At 44.3% G+C, this 21,152-nt stretch overlaps 4 protein-coding genes across 12 annotated transcripts in view; 2 read left to right on the plus strand and 2 right to left on the minus strand.

The window, feature by feature from the left end:
* LOC121700216 overlaps positions 1-21,152 on the minus strand; it is a 1,725,899-nt gene that overhangs the window by 1,152,235 nt on the left and 552,512 nt on the right.
* LOC121700283 (serine/arginine-rich splicing factor 2-like) lies at positions 5,206-10,242 on the plus strand. 8 transcript variants are annotated; one of them, XR_006027159.1, is made up of 4 exons: positions 5,209-5,812; positions 7,028-9,218; positions 9,356-9,452; positions 9,772-10,242. XR_006027159.1 is itself a non-coding variant. In XM_042083170.1 (3 exons), exons 1-2 carry the CDS (start codon positions 5,457-5,459, stop codon positions 7,323-7,325), a joined length of 654 nt encoding a protein of 217 aa, XP_041939104.1. In that variant the 5' UTR covers positions 5,206-5,456; the 3' UTR covers positions 7,326-7,343; positions 7,823-10,242. The 8 variants fall into 8 exon arrangements, 3 of the variants coding, with proteins under 3 accessions (XP_041939104.1, XP_041939106.1, XP_041939103.1); XR_006027160.1 differs by lacking the exon at positions 9,356-9,452 and having other exon boundaries at positions 7,028-7,343; positions 9,109-9,218; XM_042083170.1 differs by having other exon boundaries at positions 5,206-5,812; positions 7,028-7,343; positions 7,823-10,242.
* mettl23 (methyltransferase like 23) lies at positions 10,718-15,799 on the minus strand. The gene is made up of 5 exons (XM_042083168.1): positions 15,550-15,799; positions 15,264-15,368; positions 13,449-13,686; positions 11,733-11,817; positions 10,718-11,463 (listed from the first exon to the last, which is right to left on the minus strand). The coding sequence occupies exons 1-5, from the start codon at positions 15,643-15,645 to the stop codon at positions 11,289-11,291; spliced, it is 699 nt and encodes a 232-aa protein (XP_041939102.1). The 5' UTR covers positions 15,646-15,799; the 3' UTR covers positions 10,718-11,288.
* jmjd6 (jumonji domain containing 6, arginine demethylase and lysine hydroxylase) overlaps positions 16,378-21,152 on the plus strand; it is a 14,899-nt gene continuing 10,124 nt past the window's right edge. For both annotated transcript variants that reach the window (XM_042083114.1, XM_042083113.1), the window contains exons 1-4: positions 16,378-16,506; positions 18,305-18,502; positions 19,505-19,695; positions 21,137-21,152. The exon at positions 21,137-21,152 is cut by the window's right edge. In XM_042083114.1, the coding sequence (XP_041939048.1) occupies positions 16,378-16,506; positions 18,305-18,502; positions 19,505-19,695; positions 21,137-21,152 (534 nt within the window). The remainder of the gene's footprint in view (positions 16,507-18,304; positions 18,503-19,504; positions 19,696-21,136) is intronic.

Raw genomic sequence — 21,152 nt, forward strand, 5'->3', positions numbered from 1 at the left:
ATTGGATAACACTAGACCAATGTTTACTCTGAATGATTCCGGACTTTGACGCAATTGGATAACACTACGACCAATGCTTACTGACCTCCAACGCTGAAGCGCTGTCGTCATCAGTTTAGCTCGCCTCTGGCCCGCCTATATCAGATACGCCGCTTTGATGGGTTCCCTCGGATGCAAGGGGTAAAAGTAACGTGCATCAATGCTCATTGCCAGAGTGACAATTCCATTGTGCTCTTGCGAGAACATAGGATTCCCGGTGGGCCTAACTTTTTGTGCCAGTCTGAATGTCGTGAGCTTAAAGATATAGGCCTATTGTTTCTGAAGTTCATTTGCTGCGCCCTCGCGTTACTTCAGCAGCCTACATGTAGAACGGTCATTAGGCTACTCGCAGAAACCTCAAAGCGAACGTGAAATTTCGTTAAGTCAATTCTTTGCTATGTGATGACACACCATTTTACTGTAGGCCATCTCTATTCAGTTTACCATGCTTACATTTTCAAAATCAAAGACTGGTTTGTGTTCTTTCCAGGGCTTTGAACCAGAATGTTTTGTCAATTGGTTCATTCTGAACAGAAACAGTATTTTAATGTTTCCAGTTTTGGTTCCTCCCACCCTAAAATTGACGTTCCCGAACTGGTTAGAACAAAAAAATATTGTTTCTGACCCGGTTAATAACGTTCTGTGTCAGCTGTCGGACAAAAATATATGCTTTCAAATGGGCTATTAATAGTCACAATATTGTCTTTTAGACTATCAGGAAACATAATAAAACACTAGGCCACTGCTTTATAGAAGCTGCACCAGTGTCTTCCTATAGCCTGAATAAGTTCCTGGTCAAACAAAAAATGCTGTCATATATACAGTATATGTTTGGTCGCCGGTACGGTAATATTGGATTCTTAATTGGATACCTTCCCATTGTCTAAATGCCAAAATGAGGACTTTTACGTTTTTCCAAATAAATTAAAGCTGCCTTAACGTTAATGCTAGTTTTTTCCAACAATGTTTATCACGGCCTAGTAAAAAGAGAAACTGGTGAAATGAAATCATTGATATTTGGAGACTTAGTAGGCCTTTTGATTGCCTGCTCGTGTCTGTCTGCACTCTCCATACAGTCATTGAATGACAGGAGGTGACCCTCACCATTTCATTGAAGACACAAACTTTCTCAGGAACAAAAAAAGAACCGTATAAACCGGTGTATTAACCGATAATTTAATTTAATTTAAAAATCATTTCTGTTCCGGAACATGAAAAAAAAAATCATAAAGTTACTGGTTTCTTTTTTGTTCCTAGCAAAATGGCAAAAGTTTCTCGTTTTCGTTCCATGAACCGGTTCAAAGCCTTGGTTCTTTCTGGATTTAAATGGCATTCCGAAGGTCAATGAGAAAGTCCATGTTCCAAGAGGTGTGTCTGGTGCTATTTTAAACTAGATGTACCGCATACCGGTACAAAATATGACCGCCGCTCAGTCCTGTACATCCGTTCCTCGAAAATAAATCACACTTCAATTTGTCTCCATATTTTACTCCATCCCCCACTCTTGAAACTTTTGTGTATGCTTGTTTGGCATGCCTGAGTGTGTGTGTGCGGCTGCACAGAAAGTAACCTACTGGTGCTGAAAAGGGGAATAGATTGTAGAATAGCCAAAGAAGATGTAGCATTGTTATAAAACCTTTAAAATCTCTAAACAATCACAAGTAGGGCAGTTCATTACAGTTCATCCATTGCAACTGGATTGATGAAATGTCACTTACACCTGTAGGCTACATTGTATTTGGGAAAAGCAAAAGGTATCAGCATAATGTTATTTATTTATTTATTTATAAACAAAAACATCTCTGTCAGTTCCATGCCGTTTTCAAAAGCTATCAAAAAACAAAGGTCATTTTTGGATGGATGGATTTTTTGTGAATGTTTCTTCTTCTACATAAGATTTTAGTCATCTTTAGTTCATGTAATACTTTATTGTCAATGCACAAATTAAGTAACAGTAGTCTGAAACGTTATTGTTAATGCACAAATTAAGTAACAGTAGTCTGAAACGAAATGCTGTTTTACATCTAACCAGTGGTGCAAATAACTGACATGTCCAAATGGGCCTTGATGAAATGCGTCGCTAGACTGTTCATACACATTTTAACGGGCCAAAGTTGAAGAGCTGTTGTCCGTTATTGTTCGTGCAAATATAGGCTGATTCATGTTCCCTTGCATTGTGTAACTGAGGTCCATGGCTAGTCTGGCTTTCACCAGACCAAGCTCAATCTTTTAAGAAATCAAAAAATAAATAGCGGGCAGATCAGGCTGGGTTCACCCAGCCTTGTCCATAGGCACCCGGTATTGTTGTTATGTTGTTGTTATTGTTGTTGTATTGAGGTTGTTATTTAGGAAAAACTGGGGGGGGGGGCCGGGGACGAAACGAAATTTTTCCGTAAAAGTCTAGTGGGGCTACATACCCACCAAAGTTCATGTGCCCCGGTGGTTCGGTGTCCTGGGTATCGTTGACCAAAAATTCAGGAAGTAAATGACGGAAAAAAAAAAAACTTTGACAATCCCTATATATACATAATAAATCAGCCTTTCATAAGGCCGCCTTGATTTGGAACTTGTGCCCTGTGTGTGTGTGTGACAGAAGCGGAATGGGAAAATGCGCGTAAAAGGGGAAAAAAAGCTTACCGCGATTTACGCAAACAGATGCTGAAAACAGCACTGGTATTTCGCACGGCAAAAGTGGGTGTTTAAAAAGTGGGTGGGACGTGGCGATAGACAAATCGGTTTCATTGTACAGGATATTCAGACATGAGAAGAGTCGACGTGAGAAGCTGTACACCAGTTAGCCTAGATTATTATTAAACAAGCTGTCTTTCATTAGCTGTCTTGTGGCGACGTTTTGCGGACACGTTTTTCCATGATATTGACTTCTACTAATCTTAACTGACCTTCAACGAGACGGATGCAATCAGCACCTCAACTTACCGAATGTATCAGTGGTGTAGTTTAACGTTACTTTTCAAACCAGTTTTCGGGTTAAACAAAAGGTCCCATCATTATAACCTTTGCGAGCAGATCCCAGTCGCGTGCACACGTGGACTGTCATGAAAATTATGTGACTTGCCGACTGGCTGGTGAAGTTTTCCTGTGTGACCACTGGATGTAGGCTACGACAGAACATCAAACATGCTGTCGCTGGTGTTTTTCAATTTACGATTTATGGCTTCACCGCGGACGTCTGTCATGTGAGACGTCAGCTGACCGACACTGCAGACTCACATGTCAGTGCACCATGGGAAAATGAGTTCCACAAGAGAATTTCGATGGGCTCTGGTCCCACATACTTAAAATTTGTTTTAAATCCCACTCACAAGATTAGGAACAACATTAAAACACATTGCACATTACTCGACACACATTACTCAGCTTTATTGAGTGTCACTTCTAAATCACTCTGGATAAATAAGCTTCTTTATTGAGTGTCACTTCCAAATCAAGCTTCTGTGGGCTGAATCCTTTGCTACACTGACAGTTAATAATTTAGCAGCCACTTTTATTACAGTGTGACTAGTCTGTAAAGTGAGGTGGCCTAATGCTGCTGCACTTGGCCCACTGTGGGCCTAATTCTACTGCACTTGCCCCTCTGTGTGAGGTGGCCTAATGCTACTGCACTTGCCCCACTGTTCCCCAATCAGTCACCATGCAGATCACATACTGTGTGTGTGCCACAGCAGGGCAACAGAAGCCATATGGAATGTCGCTGTTTACATAATGACAGACTTGCAGGCCATGCCGATACCAGGAGAACCCCCCCCCCCCCCCTCTCTCACACACGCAAGCCGCAGCAGTAGGTGAAGTAGTTGAAGTGGTCAAGGTTGCATTAGGACCTGTGGCTGCCTTTGATCTCACATCTTCTTTAACAGCATCTCTAGTTCCAAAACGCACAAGAGGGCTCCTGCTGTTTCTGCCCAGCGCTGCATGATCGAACGCCCCCACTGATTTGTTATTATTGTGGTTGTTAATACCGTAAATAGAGTATTAAAGCTACACTTTAGAGAGGGCTCGGAGCTGTTTGGAAGTGTTCTGTTCTTTATGCTTCAGGTGTGTTGAGAAGCATCTTCCCCAACCGACCGCGTGGACACCAGGCCCCCAGGCCATAGACAGCCATTTCCTCATGACACTTCCCTTACAGAACAAAATATATGAATCTTGCAGTATGTTGGGACAAAATATTATAGCAATCTTATAGGAATACTATAAAGATATTACAGCAAACTTATAGGAATACTATAAACAGCAACCTTATAGGAATACTATAAACAGCAACCTTATAGGAATACTATAAACAGCAACCTTATAGGAATACTATAAACAGCAACCTTATAGGAATACTATAAAGCTATTATAGCAATCTTATAGTATTTTAGGACATAGAAGTACTATAAGATTGTACTATAGGAACGCTATAGCGGATAAGGATATTATTGAGGTATCACAACAAAAACTGCATTTTCACAGCAGTGCTCTGTTCCAGCAGTCCGTCCAACACAGGTTTATATTAAGGTTTATATTATGGTTATAGGATTTAGCAGACACTTTTGTCCAAAGTGACATACAAATAACAACAATACAATTGTTACATTTAACAGTAAACTAAATGTTGGTAAGACTACATTAAGGAGAATAGCAATAATAAACAACAATGTCAATTCAATCAATAGCCTAATGAAAATAAACAAATTCTATAATTTACAAACCATAACGTATAAGAAACGGTTAATAAACTAGGTGCATATTAAATCTCAGGGCAGGGTCTGTTCTAAGATACTTGGAGGTATACTAAGATACTATGGAGGTGTTTAGCTAAACCAGAGAGGTAGTGCTCATAGGCTTACTTCTTTTAGCTTTGAAACCATAGGCCAGACGGGCTCTGGGCCAAGGCCAAGGGGCCAACCATAGACTGTATATATAGTTCTATTTATACAGTCTATGGGGCCAACCAAAGTCAGCCACTCCCATGGGGCCACGCCCCCTCCAACCTTCCAAAACAATACTTCCGGGTCACATATTAGAAATATTTTCATTTGGGTAGTATTTTTAAAAAGTTAGTGGAGAATTTATGTTGTCAAATTTTTCACTGCTTTACTGATGTACATCAGACACTTTCCAGTTGTTACTTCAAGGTTTGGGTACTGGGAAAATAGTCCTTCCCCTGATGCCCAACCCCCTCCTTTAGAGCCCGCCATTTTGTGAATGGAGCAGCTAGCTAGTTAGCTCGTTGTCTTGCCTTATTTGTACCTGCAGAATACTTCAGACAGCTGCTTACAGTAGACGGGTGTACTTCGCTATTTTATTATTACATTTTATAATAATAAAACCCATTTTATTGGTAGCGAGGCTACGTAACCTTATTAATCCGATCATTTAGCCATCTTCATCTAGCCTACTTTGTAAAGTTTGTAAACATGAGTTACAGTTATGGCAGACCGCCGCCCGCAATTGAGGGCATGACTTCACTGAAAGTGGATAACTTGACGTATCGTACCTCACCAGAGACTCTTCGCCGTGTCTTCGAGAAGTATGGGAGAGTCGGAGACGTCTACATCCCGAGAGACCCCTACAGCAAGGAGAGCAGAGGCTTCGCTTTTGTTCGGTTCCACGATAAACGGGACGCCGAGGATGCGATGGACGCCATGGATGGTGCCTTCCTAGACGGCCGCGAGCTGCGGGTTCAGATGGCCCGTTATGGAAGACCCCCAGACTCTCACTACGGACGTCGTGGAGGACCTCAAAGAAGGCACAGCGGACGGCGCAGTAGAAGGTAATGTTGTCATAGTTGTTGTTTTGAACAGAAGATAGTGTGTAGCTACAGTGGTAACGTTAACGGTGTGACGTCCCTTTGCTAGCCGACCTTAGTGAAATGTGTACAGTGCTAGCTAGCTTGCTGCTGTCAGTTAGTCACTTACTTAAATATATCACATACCTGCAATCGTAGTATCACTTAACGTATACCCCTGAGTCAAGGCTTTGTCAAGCCTCGATATGTCTACATAGCCTAGATATGTCTAACGTGCTTCGTAGTATACCCCACTGGTGCGGTAGCAACTACCCCTACTGTAACTTATTCCGGATTTCACATGGCGGAATTGTGATTTTGAGACGAAGTTTTTCTCTGTATGAAGCTTTGACTACTTAAAATGTTTGAGATTGGTTTAACCATCTCCCTCAAGAAGAACTATGCCTACCAGCAACATCATTTGTATGTTTGTGTATGGACAAGGACAGTGTTATGAGGTAGATAAGAGTCTTTCTATTAATAGTATTAATATTAGTGAACATTGTGCATTTATTTAAAGTGTTTGAGATGGGGGGGGGGGGGGGGGGGTATTTACAAATACACCATTTGAGTCCCTCTGCATGGGAAAGACCATCAGTAGACTGTTGATGGTGAGGGACAGGATGGGGCCAGGAGGGTTAGTGGTGTGTTAACTTGGTGGTTCTTAAACTGGGGGTCGCCAAAAATATTGGAGGGGTCGGAAAATGATTTGCAGTCTGGATTAAAGACGTTTTTCTAAAGATTTTTAGTCAAACGCTGCCATTGACATAATGCCTTTGGTGGTGACAGTCTACCTATGAGAGAAGACATTTTCTGCCTCTGCTTCCAATTCCCATCCCTCATTTCAAAACCAAATTCCGCCGGTTAGAGAGAAGGGGGTCGCGAGACCTGGCCCATGTTTTTTGGGGGGTCACTAAACAAAAAGTTTAAGAACCACTGAGTTAACTCACGCTAAGTGGTTAAATAACCAACTAAAAGATGGTTCGTCACAGCGTTTAGAATATAATTTAGCCTAGTTGGTTTTGTCGGGTTTGTGCATTTTTGGTCACTATAGTGCAGATGTGGAAATGGGGGGTGGGGGGTTGGGGTCACTCAGCAGTTTTCCTTCATGTCTGCCATCTATCATACATATTTTACCAGCATTGGGCTGCTGCTGTTACTAACTTTACTTACTGATGTCACTTCCTGTTTCGTTGGTAGCCCGAGGCGGCGGAGGCGTAGCCGGTCCAGAAGCAGAAGCCGCTCTCGCTCCCGCAGCCGGTCCCGATACAGCCGCTCGCGCTCCAGATCCAGATCCCGGTCCAGGTCTTACTCGCGCTCCCGCTCGCGCTCCAAGTCCCGCTCGCCACGCAGGAGCAAGACCAAGTCCCCCTCGCGCTCCAGGTCCAGATCCAGGAACCGGTCTCCAGTGTCCAACAAAGGGTCCAAGTCCAGGTCCCGGTCTCGGTCTAGAACTCCTCCGGAGTCGCCGGGAGAGAATGGGACCGCATCTCCGTGAAGCGGCGCCACGCTGAATGTGAGTACAGCCAAGGGTCTGGAGGCCATGCGGACTCTTGAAACCATGTGCCCTGATTTAGTTGGAAAAGATTAGAGAATTAAAGTTTAAAATCTGCACTTCTTTACATAATGGGATTGGGCGAGGGAGGTGTGTTTTTCTAGCCCTCCGACCACCCTGGGACATTTTGCCTGTAAAAGGCTCAAGTCTAGTGGTTAACCATTAGCTCTTCCCTAACTGTGGAAACAAATAGGACCATTTGGCCTCCCAACTCTTTTCCTGCTTTCTGAAATTCAAACATACGGAATAGTATCGCCCAAACCAAAGCCAATTAAGCTCCGTGTTTTTTATTTTATTGATACTGTTGTGTCCACTGTACCACGACGTATACACAGCATTAGCCTATCCCATCGTAGCCTTATTTTCTGAGTGTGCGGATTAATTCAGCAGAAGCTGCTGGTGTGTGAATGTCATTGACATGTGGACTTCTCTCCTCCAAGCTGGTGTCTGTCTGTTCGTGAGTGAGAGGAGAGGAGAGGAGTGGAGAGGAGAGGAGAGGAGAGTTGGGGAAGGAGTGATGGAGTGATGGAGAGGAGGTGTAAGGGGCAGGTAGAGGGGAGGCTGAGGCACCCCTGCACGAGCACGAGCTTCCGGCTGCTGTTTGGGGGTTACCACGGCGACGCAGCAGCAGGTTGGTCTCGCTCTGTTTGGGGGGCGTGGCGCAGAAGATGGGCGCCTGACGGGCCGGCCCTCTGATTGGGCGATGCCTGCAGGTGAACGGGCGTGGCATGACGGTGACGTGGTGTGTGAGAAAAAAAGAGGGCATTGATCAAATGGTAACAAAGGTTTGTGTATTCTGATACCCCTCCATCCAACATGGTATTGCTCAGTTCTAATACCCCCCCAACCCCACACACACACACCAAGGTGAGTTGGCAGACTGCTCGACACCCTCAGCTCAACAGCTGAGCAGTTTGAAAGGCGGAACTATCTACGTATGGGCGGAGTTAGAATCATGACAAATCAGGAAATGAGGAGTAGTCTGGGAGACAGGGGACATGTCCGCAGTGAACAATCTGAAGGTTTGTTTTGAATTTCCCCTCGGGGATCAATAAAGTATCTATTGTCAGAGCAAGCTTGGTCTCTAGCAAGCCTGAAGGTACACTCACTTCACCCCAGGTACCGAAAGGTGGCCTGATCAGCAATCAGCATCAGTAATGCTCTAAAACGTTAAGTGTAAACTAATCCAAAAGCTGATAATTTCATTGGTTGAAAAGTCGGCTACAGGTGCTCTCTAAAGACGTGATGGTAAGACCTTCACACCAAACATGAGACTTTATTAAAAGAGCGCTTCTCTACCAAAGAGCGGCGGCAACTCTTAATGTGGAGGGTGCTGATTAGACATTAGTGTAAGATCCCCATTTATAGATCCCAGTTACACAAGCGACCTTGGGTTTGAGAAAGGCGCTATATAAAATAAACATATTATTATTATTATTATTATTATTATTATTATTATTATTATTATTAGTAGTAGTAGTAGTAGTATTTATTACATCTGTAAGTCAGCAACGATCTGTAGACGGTCACAGTCCAACACTAAGCAATGCATTCTGGGTATGTTCTCATCAAGAACAGGAAGTGACTGCTCCATACAGTTCCCCTGGACTCATTAGTGTGGGGGGTTCCAGACTGATCGGTGTTCTCAGTTGTGTTTCCATGACAACAGATACCCCCCCCCCCCTCGCTGGTCTTAAGAGCCTCACTTGGTCTCCTCTCCCCACAGATGTCTTCAGTGGGGACCCCAACGCCAGCTTCACTGAGGATCTGACCCTGGCCTCCGCAGCCTTTGGAAGAGAAGCCGTCGCCCGTTCGCAGTCATGACTGGACTAAAAGGTTACTATTGTCTTCAACTCAAAGTCTCCTTATTTGTTTAAAAAAAAAAGAGTGAAAAAAAAAACAACAACAAAATGTCTGTTTGCTTTGTGTTTTTGTTTTCCATTTTGCATTCTGTTCTGTTTGCGTTCTCACAGCTTGGCAGGACTTTTTATGTTTTATAAGAGAACTAAGAGAAACTCCCGTGTGAATGTTGCCATTCGTTCAGTAGGATGAGCTTGTGGTACTTTTGAGGTAAAAATATATTCTACAGGAAGGAAACTTTATAACTTTACCGGCCCTTTTTCTGAGCCTTTAATGACATTTATTAATATGTTCCACTGCTGGAGTATGCTATCGAAATGTAGAAGTTTGGCCTAAGACTGATCTTTAAACATGGAACCTAATTCTCTCTCAAGGATTTCGGAGTTGATTTTCTTTTTTTTTAATTATTTTATTTTTTTCTGTAATAAAGTGATGAATTGTTTTCTTCCTTTCTAAAGTTGTTGTGTGTCCCTGTTGGCCGTAACCCTGTGGTCTCTAACCCTCCCTTGTGTGTCTGTTTGTGCACTAGGCGTGGGTGAGTAGCAGTTGGTTTGAGTGCTGGTTAGCTGTTAAAGATGGCGTGTTGCCGTTGCTGTGCAGAGAAAGTGCTTGGCTGGTTTCCAGTTTTCTCCAGATATCGCCAGTGGTAACCATCGCCCTGGTGACTGACCACTGAGTGAAAGTGGGTGCCCGCAAGTGGCCCAATTTTCTCTTTTTGGTAATGCATCACAAATGTTTGATATGCCATCACACTTGGTTATTATTTCAAAATTATTATTCTTAACGGAAACTGGTGCCATCCTGGCCTGCGAGCAGCGCAGAGATGCCCGTCTGCACTGTGTGCTCCAGAAGTGCTTCTTCTGTAAATCAATCAATCATCTGTTTTCATGAAATTAATAAAAATAAAAAAAAATAAAAGCAAATTGGTTTGTGTGTCAACTCACTTAATGATAATTTAATGATTATATTAATCATAATAAAACCCCAAAACTGTTCATTGTTTTCTTGCTTGATTAAACGCACTCATTTGCCTCAGTTCTGGGCTGTTCTGATTTCAATGTGTTTTCTTTATTTTCATGACTTTACATTATAGATTCTCACTGAAGGCATCACAACTATGAATGAATGCAAAGTTATTTGGCCCACAGATGAATATTTATCAAGTTATGGCTTGCTGAATATGGTATTAAAATTAAAAAAAAATAGCAACTAGAATATAAGACGTTTTCAGTTATTTCACAATTTTTTGGTAAGTACATAATTCCACGTGTTCATTATTTACATCAAAACGATTAGTCATGAAAATAAAGGAAACGCATTGAATGAGAAGGTGTGTCAAAACTTTTGGCCTGTACTGTATGTGGTTTAGTGATTAACCTCTGGGTAAGTTAAATTTAAGTATTCTTTTGAAGATCTGCAGCTACCGGGCTAAGCCAGTAACCCCATCAGGTTTCATTTAACCATACACTTTAAAAAAAAAAAAAGTGCTTTACACTAAACCCCATTCCTGTGATGGAAAAATACACACATTGCCATCTCCCTCTGTTTGCATTGTATTGAGTTACATTCAGGAAGATGCCACATTTTCAACAAAAATAAAAAAATATTTAGATTATATTTCGTTACATTCACACAGAAGGCGCTTTCTCACTCGGGCCCAGTTATAGTCTCTGACATCACTAAGCTGCCCTCCACTTAGTGATGAATGATGATATCACAGGTGCCCCCTATTGGGTCTTTTCTTGGGCAGTTATGACATCACTGTGGTGTCCCCTGCCGTCAAAGGGATGATGTCATCACGCTGGAGCTCCCTTGCATGTGCGTGCATCGTGTCAAGTCCCAGCATGCATTCAGCATGCATTGCTTTAAGCCAGCGCTGTGTGCCGCTACTGGAAGACGCAAACACGCCCTCTGCGGCCTCCCCGGCTGTCTGAGGTCGCGGCACAAAGCGATGACGTCACTACCGCGTCCTCTCCGGCTGCTCTGTCTCTCGGGCGGCGATGACGTCACTTCCTTGGCGGCTCTGTCTCTCGGGCGGCGATGACGTCACTTCCTCGGCTGCTCTGTCTCTCGGGCGGTGATGACCATCATCTGGACGGTGTGGCTGCCGGGTAGAGCGGACCGGGCGATCTGGCTGCCCTGAGCGCCGAACGCGTCCAGCGGGACAAATCTGCAGCTCAGCCTCCACTTGTGCAGCAGGGCCTCGATGGACCAGTCCCCACTGCAGAGCCAGAGGGACACTTCAGCTTTATGGATATGTTACATTTACATTTATGTTTATATTTACTGAGCATTTACATTTAAATGTATTTATGCATTACAGCATATCAACACCCAGCAACACTTTATTGCATTCACATCCTCATCTGTTGGCATTTTGTTTTGCCCATGTCCCCCTTATTTCACTTCATATGATCTATTAATCATCAGTTCCCCATGTCCCCCTCATGATATATAAATCATCAGATCACCATGTCCCCCTTATCTCACCTCCTCTCCTGATACGTGGTCCAGAACTGGGCTTCCGGGTTCTTCCTCAGGAGGAAGGAGACGGTCACGAGGACGTTCTCGAAGTCTGCGGAGGGCAACATCAGATTACAGAGTGGCACATCAGATTATAGTGGCACATCAGATTATAGAGTGGCACATCAGGCAGCATATGAGCGCTATATAGTGCCTTCAGATTATAGAGTGGCACATCAGACTATAGCGCTATATAGTGCCTTCAGATTATAGAGTGGCACATCAGACTATAGCGCTATATAGTGGCATTGGATTACAGAGTGGCACATCGGGCAGTGTATGAGCGCTATATAATGCCATCAGATTACAGAGTGGCACAATGGGCAGCGTATGCGCGCTATATAGTGGCATTAGATTACAGAGTGACACATCATGTAGCGTATGCGCGCTATATAGTGGCATTAGATTACAGAGTGGCACAGTGGGTAGCGTATGCGCGCTATGCAGCGCCATTAGTCCCTGGGGCAGCTGCTACTCTGTGTGGATGGTTACCATAGCCACCCCCCCCCCCCCCCCATACACACACACACACACAGTATCAGGCCGCCAAATTAGTCCCAAAGCCATTAAGATAAGCCAGTATTAAATACATATGATGCTGAGACAGTGTGAACAGAGGCGGTATGAATGTCATACACCTGTAGCTATGTCGAGACGATTATGATTATAAGCACATGGCTCTTGGCTTGGACATGCACTCAATGCATGCACTCAAATGATGGGTAAGGATTCACCACCCCCAAATAATTGTGCGTCACTATCAAAACTATCAGTTATCACCCTGAGGTGAGGTGGTGTAGTAAAAACCTGCTGATTTGAACAGTATACTAAACTCTGCTGATTTGAACAGTATACTAAACAGTATACTAAACTCTGTTGAAACCTGCTGATTTGAACAGTATACTAAACTCTGTTGAACAGAGGTGGTATGAATGAGGTGGGTGGTGTACTAAAAACCTGCTGATTTGAACAGTATACTAAACTCTGCTGATTTGAACAGTATACTAAACTCTGCTGATTTGAACAGTATACTAAACTCTGCTGAAAGGCAAGATATCATCCGTATCCAAGCAGTTAGTCTCACTCTGTTTACAAACAGTTCTGAGAACTTATCTAGTCTAATATCACTGATATTAATGTGGAATTGCCATGGGCTAAACATAGAGAGTTGGATCATGTATATCTCATTTTTACTAAGGGCTGTGATTCAGACATTCTAACGGTATGCAAGTCAGATGACAGGCCCTAAATGCCTTAGTCTTTAGGCTCCTCCTCCTGTCTCTCACTGGGTGGACGTTGTGTGTGTAGCCACCAGGATTGTCCTGGGCTGGGGGTATATGATATCCCCTGACCCCCAGATTGTTGTTGATAAGGATTTGAACACAAAATTGTACAGGCCTTGATTTTGGGACCCATTGTTGATATAGACAAGGTTTGAACAAAATTTGGGATGGTGCAGCAACAACTTTAGACACAGAATGACTCATGTCGGAGTCACTGTTCATGTTTTTTACAGCCATTGTATGAGTACTTAATGTATGAGTCATTTGCCATGCTTTCTACATCATCAGATGTTATTATGTGACTCCTCTTGCACGCACGCACGCACGCACGCACGCACGCACGCTAGCACACACACACACACGCACACACTCACACTCTCACACACACACACACACTCACCTTCCGGTTCGTAGAAGACATCCGATCCGAGGATGACGTGCAGTAGAGGGAGTGCGATGAGGTCGGGCGACACCTCGCCCCAGGTCAGGCCCACCACGCTCACCCCCCGCAGACCGTTCGCCTCGCAGGAGCGCCGGCAGTTGTCAAGGCAACGGGGGAGCTCGGCGCTGTCCGAGAGGATCACGGCGGCACCACACCTGGCAGCGACGACGCCGGGCAGGCTCACTCCCGCACCGAGCTGTAGCACGCCACATGACGTCACGGTTAGACAGGAAGTGCTCACACATGACCTCATGACATGACCCAACATCCGATCCATCCTCTTTATCTTTCACTTGAGCTGTTGTTCCTCGGCAGACTGTCATTAGTGACTATGTAGGTAAGGAAGTAAACATGTATTTATAAAGCCCATTTTCTAGCACTATTATTAGTGACTATGTAGGTAAGGAAGTAAACATGTATTTATAAAGCCCATTTTCTAGCACTCAAGGCCTCTCAAAATGTGACTCATGACTTGATCTGACCCGACAAACCAGCTGTGGCACGGCCACTCCCACTCTGGGTTAATTTGCAAACACTGACCAGTGAAATAGACTACGTGCTAAACACTGACCAGTGAAATAGACTACGTGCACAAACACTGACCAGTGAAATAGACTACGTGCACAAAAGGCTCTCTGTGCGCTGGCTTGTTTCCTTTGGAGCCAGGTGAGTTTGAACCTGCCGCTATTGTTAATGTAATAGTGTCTACTACACGGACCAGGTGAGTTTGAACCTGCCGCTATTGTTAATGTAATAGTGTCTACTACACGGACCAGGTGAGTTTGAACCTGCCGCTATTGTTAATGTAATAGTGTCTACTACACGGACCAGGTGAGTTTGAACCTGCCGCTATTGTTAATGTAATAGTGTCTACTACACGGACCAGGTGAGTTTGAACCTGCCGCTATTGTTAATGTAATAGTGTCTACTACACGGACCAGGTGAGTTTGAACCTGCCGCTATTGTTAATGTAATAGTGTCTACTACACGGACCAGGTGAGTTTGAACCTGCCGCTATTGTTAATGTAATAGTGTCTACTACACAGACCAGGTGAGTTTGAAAGCAATGTGATGATTGGCTAAATTACAACAGGCCCGACTCTATGCTCCTGAAGCAATGTGATGATTGGCTAAATTACAACAGGCCCGACTCTATGCTCCTGAAGCAATGTGATGATTGGCTAAATTATTTCATGGCTCTAACCGAGCCACTGTGCTTCCCTCCCACAAACAGAACCAAATGTGTGTAAACATCAAGTTCTAGAGAGCACACACAGACCAGAGAGCTAGAGGATGAGGAGCAAAATGGCAGAATTTGATTAGAAGTGTGACGGGACTAGACAGTGAAAATTCTCTGCTTGCCCATCTCCAGAAGATCTATTGCTGACCCATTGGGCCGAGAGGTCGGGTCACATGAGGTCAGAGGCGTCTGGCGCTGGGCTGCTCTCCTGATGCTGAAGGAGCAGCCGTGGCCTACTGGTTAGCTCATCCGACTTGTAACCGGAGGGTTGCCGGTTCGAACCCCGACCAGTAGGCACGGCTGAAGTGCCCTTGAGCAAGGCACCTAACCCCTCACTGCTTCCTGAGCGCCGCTGTTGTTGCAGGCAGCTCACTGCGCCGGGATTAGTGTGTGCTTCACCTCACTGTGTGTTCACTGTGTGCTGAGTGTGTTTCACTAATTCACGGATTGGGTTAAAATGCAGAGACCAAATTTCCCTCACGGGATCAAAAAGAGTATATATACTTATACTTAGAGATGACAAGGAGTCTCACCTCAAGGACAGTCTTGTGCTGGATCTCCTCCTGCTGGGTCCAGACGTACTGGGCCAGAACGACGGCACACGGCCAGACGTACATCCCATACTGAGGGTCCAGTACCTGCCACACCGGAACACACCAGCAATGTTACATTTCAGTGAGAAAAAGTTGCAATGTGTCGCTGGCCTAGCTACATCCATTTGAATAGTCCATGTATTACAAAAAAGGGAATGGTAAATAGGATAGAATTGTCACTGTTTATTATCTAATAATGGAAGATTATAATTAGGAAAATTAAAACCTCTGGGATTGATACAGTGAGGGAGTGCAGTGTGCCTTTGTTTTCTTCGAAAGTGAATTCTTTGAGGGCGAGGTCAGGATTCTCGGGCGAACTCATAATCTCTTGAGACAAAGAACGTCAGCAGTGACCTTTACTTCAACGCAGATTGGATGTTGTAAAAATGCGATTATTCCCTACATAACACAACAATGTATTCTCTCTTCTATCAAACAAGGCGCATTTCATCCGACCCATGTGGAACACCTCAACACCAGCGTCTCTTTCGCGCCGACTAACCTTAGCGCCAGTGGGCGTTTCTAGAACGTTTGAGCTTGACAGTGGCGGGAATGTACGCGTGTCGTCCAATCACTTTTTCACAGTCGAGGAAGCGACGTTGGATTTGGCCAATGAATTTCGCGGGGCCCAACCGAGGGTGGTTACAAACCCAGCAATGGTAGTGTCAGTTTAGGTTGTGCTACATTTACCACAAGCCAGTTACGCAAAACACTTCGAAAAGTACGCCTGCACATTGTTTGTTCGAATAAAATTGGCGACAATTTACCGTTACTTCCACGGTTTAGAAAGAAGCGTGTTGTGGACGGGACAACACGAAATTACTTCACATGTGTTTACGAGTCAATTGGCAATCTTATCATACCTAGCTACCAAACTTCAGAGGCTGAACTGACAATTCGCACCTAGGTTAGCGTTGGTAGCTAGCCAACCAGCTAGCAGACAAGTAGCCTACTGAATTCACATTCCGCTGTGAGAGGCTAGCTATTAAGCTAGCATTAGCTAACACACGTCTAGGGAGGGAAACCAACTGTAAAACGACATTTCCACGAAGGAATGAACCACAAAAGTAAGAAGAGAATCAAAGAGGCGAAGCGGAGTGCCAGACCCGAGCTGAAGGACTCCACAGATTGGATAAAACATGATTACTACGAGACTTTTGACGTCTCGCACCGGACAGTGAAGGTAACGGCGACTATCAATCTGTATCGCAAGCTAACCTGCTTTCTTGCTATCTAATAACAACCAACGATTAAATTTTCGCCATACTCCTTATATATCCATTGATTCCCATGCTACCAAGCACTAGCATGTAGAATTTCACAACGGTATTTGAAATGACGTCCTGACATAGCATGCCGCTTGGCTTGCAGTAGAAGTGACAGGCGAGAGGACCTGTAACGTGTGTGTGTGTCCAGTTAGCGGCTACGTGACTGATCTCCTAGGTACTGATGGAGGCGCCACACGCCACCAGAGCGCCGCAGACAGAGAAGCTAGTTAACAAAACTCACTTCCTCTGCTCTCTGTTTGGGCCCAAACGCTTCATTGTTCTGACGAATAAAAAAACACATCGCAAAGACATTTCAAAAGTCTGAAAAAATATGATTGTGCCTACTTGTTGTCATACCGCTGTGTCAAGCAACTGACATACAAGTCACATTTTAAGCATACAACAATGTTAGCTGGGCTAAATCTCAACTGGCAGTAGGTTCACCTGTTGAAAGTGACAACCAATGCATGTCAAACTGTATAATTCGAGAGTTAATGTCCTCTTTCAGCTAATGTATGATGGGATAGCCACCTAACATAAAGCACATGACGTGAAGAACCAACAACTCATTGACCAGAAATTGTATTAGCTGTCGACATTCAGCTAAATGGGCCTCTGCTTGTCACAGCATAGGCCAAATACACAAACATTGACGCAATGTTTAAAGCCCGAGATGGGTACTTTCCTAGACAGAGGCGCGTGTTGCTGGGGCACATATGCTGGGTTGACCTCAAGAGACCCTAATATTTCATTACTTGTCCCTGCTCATATGGTTGGGGAGCCCCTAGTTATGGGTCGTGGGCAGTAGCATACTGTTTTGCGTTTGGAATGCGTGCTTTGCCTCTGGCAAATTAAACTTCTCCAGGTCTCAGTTGCATGTTTCCCAAGTAGTTCAGCGGGAGGAGATCTGCTGGCGTCACACAGGTCTGCTAAGTAGTTCTGCCACGCGCTCCCGGTGCGGCTAAAAATACTCGCGCCCAATCGGGGCCGGTGCAATGCTCAGGCCTCGGCCACAGATACAGTAGACCCGTCACTGAGTAGCGCTGTCCTACCGTCACGTCGCCCCTTGAGAGACAGATATATGACGGTTTTAACTCTCATCTACAACAGATTTCCCTCCCTCGCCAGATGACTGCCAAGACTGTCACTGACCTTCCCCTTTATGATATGGATTAGCCTACTGTAATGAGCCGTCTCTGAAGACGTTATTAATATCCACTGTCCAGGAACTTGATTGGTGTTAAAGACAATTAGTGTTGTACCGAGAGTTGGTCATGTATGTAATATGTCAACCCAAGACAGGAAGGCCCAAACTGTTCTTGTAGTGAAATCACTGAACAGTATGATTTATTGCTAGAGTATGTGAATCAGACTTAGTCAATAAGTCACTTAAAGTTTGCAATTATCTTAAGAACGCACACCTTAACAAACAAAGTGTATTGCTTTTTAAAAGTCTTCCTACCCTACATATGAAATAAAGAGAATAATCTGTCAGATCTCTGTGTGTGTGTGTGTGTGTATATTTGAGATAGAGGTGTGGGTGTATGTGTGTGTGCGTGGAAAGAGAGTGGAATGTGGAAATGCTTGGTTCTATCACATGTCATTAAGTGTTCAGCCAAATACTAGAGTGCAAAGGTTTGCTCTCTCATTCTTCCTAATCGTGTCAATCTCTTCTCTCTCTCTCTCTCTCTCCCTCCCTCCCCCCTCCCCCAGGATAATGTGGAGCGTGCGGATGCCCTGCGCCTCTCCCCAGATGAGTTCATCCAGCGCTACGAGCGCCCCTACAAGCCCGTGGTGCTGCTCAACTGCCAGGAGGGCTGGCCCGCCAAGGACAAGTGGACGCTGGAGCGGCTCAAACGGAAGTACCGCAACCAGAAGTTCAAGTGCGGAGAGGACAACGAGGGCTACTCGGTGCGTGCCTTACTTCCCCACCTCAACCACCAGACTTACTTACTTACCCACCTCAACCACCAGACTTACTTACCCACCTCAACCACCAGACTTACTTACTTACCCACCTCAACCACCAGACTTACTTACTTACCCACCTTAACCACCAGACTTACTTACCCACCTTAACCACCAGACTTACTTACCCACCTCAACCACCAGACTTACTTACCCACCTTAACCACCAGACTTACTTACCCACCTCAACCACCAGACTTACTTACTTACCCACCTCAACCACCAGACTTACTTACCCACCTCAACCACCAGACTTACTTACCCACCTCAACCACCAGACTTACTTACCCACCTCAACCACCAGACTTACTTACTTACCCACCTCAACCACCAGACTTACTTACCCACCTCAACCACCAGACTTACTTACCCACCTTAACCACCAGACTTACCCACCTTAACCACCAGACTTACTTACTTACCCACCTTAACCACCAGACTTACTTACTTACCCACCTTAACCACCAGACTTACTTACCCACCTTAACCACCAGACTTACTTACCCACCTTAACCACCAGACTTACTTACCCACCTTAACCACTCACCCACCCAAAGGGGTTTATCTATTCCTCAGACCCTGTGAGTGTTCAGGAGAGGACAAAAGTAATTATTTCATGTAATAAGGTATTTATTAAATGTTTTTAATTTAGCAAAACCTTATTCACTGCAGTATGTTTTAGATTCAGGTCTTTAGTTAGAGAAAGTATCTATCAGTGACCACATCTGTCTGGTGTCTTTTTAGCAACACACACACACACACACACACACACACTTTCAAACCCATCAACAGTAGCAGGGCAGGGTTGCATACACAGACACATATCCATCTTTTTTGTTCTTATTATGTCCACTTTCACACACTCACCTGATTTGTCAGAGGTGTGTGTGTGTGTGTGTGTGTGTGTGCGCTTGCTGTGACTGACCCATGTGACTGGACCGGCAGGTGAAGATGAAGATGAAGTACTACATCGAGTACCTGGAGGCGACGCGCGACGACAGCCCCCTGTACATCTTCGACAGCAGCTACGGAGAGCATGCCAAGCGACGCAAGCTGATCGACGACTACCAGGTGCCCCTCTTCTTCCGCGACGACCTCTTCCAGTTCGCCGGCGAGAAGAGACGGCCGCCATACAGGTGAGTGGGGTCAGAGGTCAGTGGGGGGGGGCGGGGGTTGTCGGCCTAATAATTATATATTTTAATCTGATAATATCAGATTAATATATTTATATATTAATCTGATCAGCCTAATAAATATATATTTTAATCTGATAAATATCCTATCAGATCATAATAAAGCACCCCAGCACAAGAATTAGACAGTCAGGCCTTCATGACATTAGCACAACATAATATTTAATCCTGTTGCCCGATTGTTCAGTATCAGGGGCCTATTGCACAAAAGCAGAATTAAGACATCCGGGATAAGTTACTGAGCTGCGCTCAATGAATCCAAAACAAGAGCGTACAGGCTTAATTGGTTGCACAACGAGCAAGCCAGGATGAGCAGACACGGATTCATCAAGCCAGGTGAAACCTATCCTGGATAAGTGCGCGCTCACGGCTCCCTCAAACAGACCCTGCCACCGATCACAGATTCACCATGGCAACTAGAGCAGCTTCATTGCTTCTTCTACGGTGTGAAGTAGGTAGCGATAGCCTTTACACAACAGCAACAAACAGCAACACCTCTGTTTAGGAGAATATTGCAACTAGTGCCTCGACCACAATGTGCAAAATGGTTAGGCAACTCCCGTGACGTCACATTGTCGCATGACAGGTCGGGAATGGTGAGTATGTAAAATTTAATTAATGATCACAAACGTTTAAATAATGACAGAGGGTCTAGGTATATGTGATAACAATGTGTAGTGGGCAGTGGAATAACTATTAGTTTCCGTTTGTGGTGACTGCTGACTGAGATAAGGGATGAGAGTAAATAGATCCTGGAACTTAGCCTGGTCTGGAGCAGGCTAGCTCCACAGAATAAATCGCCATGGTAACTTATACCATAACATATCTTGCTACCCCCTATCCCGCTTTTGTGCAACTGGAGCACAGATAAATTGAGCCAGAATAACCAAGATATCCCGGCTTAATCCCTTATCCTAGTTTTGTGCAATAGGCCCCAGGTGTGCAAGTGTGTGTATGTAAAGTAGTGTATTCTGTGTATATGATACATGTGTGTGTTTATGTAAGGTAGTGTATTCTGTGTATATGATGCATGTGTATGTGTTTTTTGTGTTTTTTGTTTTGAATGTTTATGTTCTGTGGTTTTGTTTGTTTGTGGCAGGTGGTTTGTGTGTGTGTACAGTATGTAAAGTTGTTTGTTGTATAGTAGATGTATATTCTGTGTTTGTTTTTGTTTTGAATGTTTGTTTTGTTTGTTTGTGTTTGTTTTGTTTGTGTTTTGAATGTTTATGTTTTGTTTGTTTGTGTTTTGAATGTTTGTTTTTTGTTTGTTTGTGTTTGGTTTGTTTGTGTTTTGAATGTTTGTGTTTGTTTTGTTTGTTTGTGTTGTGTTTTGGATGTTTATGTTTTGTTTGTTTGTTTGTTTGTGTTTGTTTGTTTGTGGCAGGTGGTTTGTGATGGGT

This window comes from Alosa sapidissima, chromosome 24, assembly GCF_018492685.1.
Source record: "Alosa sapidissima isolate fAloSap1 chromosome 24, fAloSap1.pri, whole genome shotgun sequence".
Classification (NCBI taxonomy): Eukaryota; Metazoa; Chordata; class Actinopteri; order Clupeiformes; family Clupeidae; genus Alosa; species Alosa sapidissima.

Excerpts from the sequence above, each read along its gene's own strand:
- mettl23 (XM_042083168.1), bottom strand. The coding sequence starts at position 15,645 with ATGAGTTCGCCCGAGAATCCTGACCTCGCCCTCAAAGAATTCACTTTC. Across the intron at positions 11,818-13,448 it reads TGTCTTCTACGAACCGGAAG|ACTTCGAGAACGTCCTCGTG; the intron begins GTGAGTGTGTGT and ends TGCCCTCCGCAG. Across the intron at positions 11,464-11,732 it reads ACCACGTATCAGGAGAGGAG|TGGGGACTGGTCCATCGAGG; the intron begins GTGAGATAAGGG and ends CTGGCTCTGCAG.
- LOC121700283 (XM_042083170.1), top strand. The coding sequence starts at position 5,457 with ATGAGTTACAGTTATGGCAGACCGCCGCCCGCAATTGAGGGCATGACT. Across the intron at positions 5,813-7,027 it reads AGCGGACGGCGCAGTAGAAG|CCCGAGGCGGCGGAGGCGTA; the intron begins GTAATGTTGTCA and ends TTTCGTTGGTAG.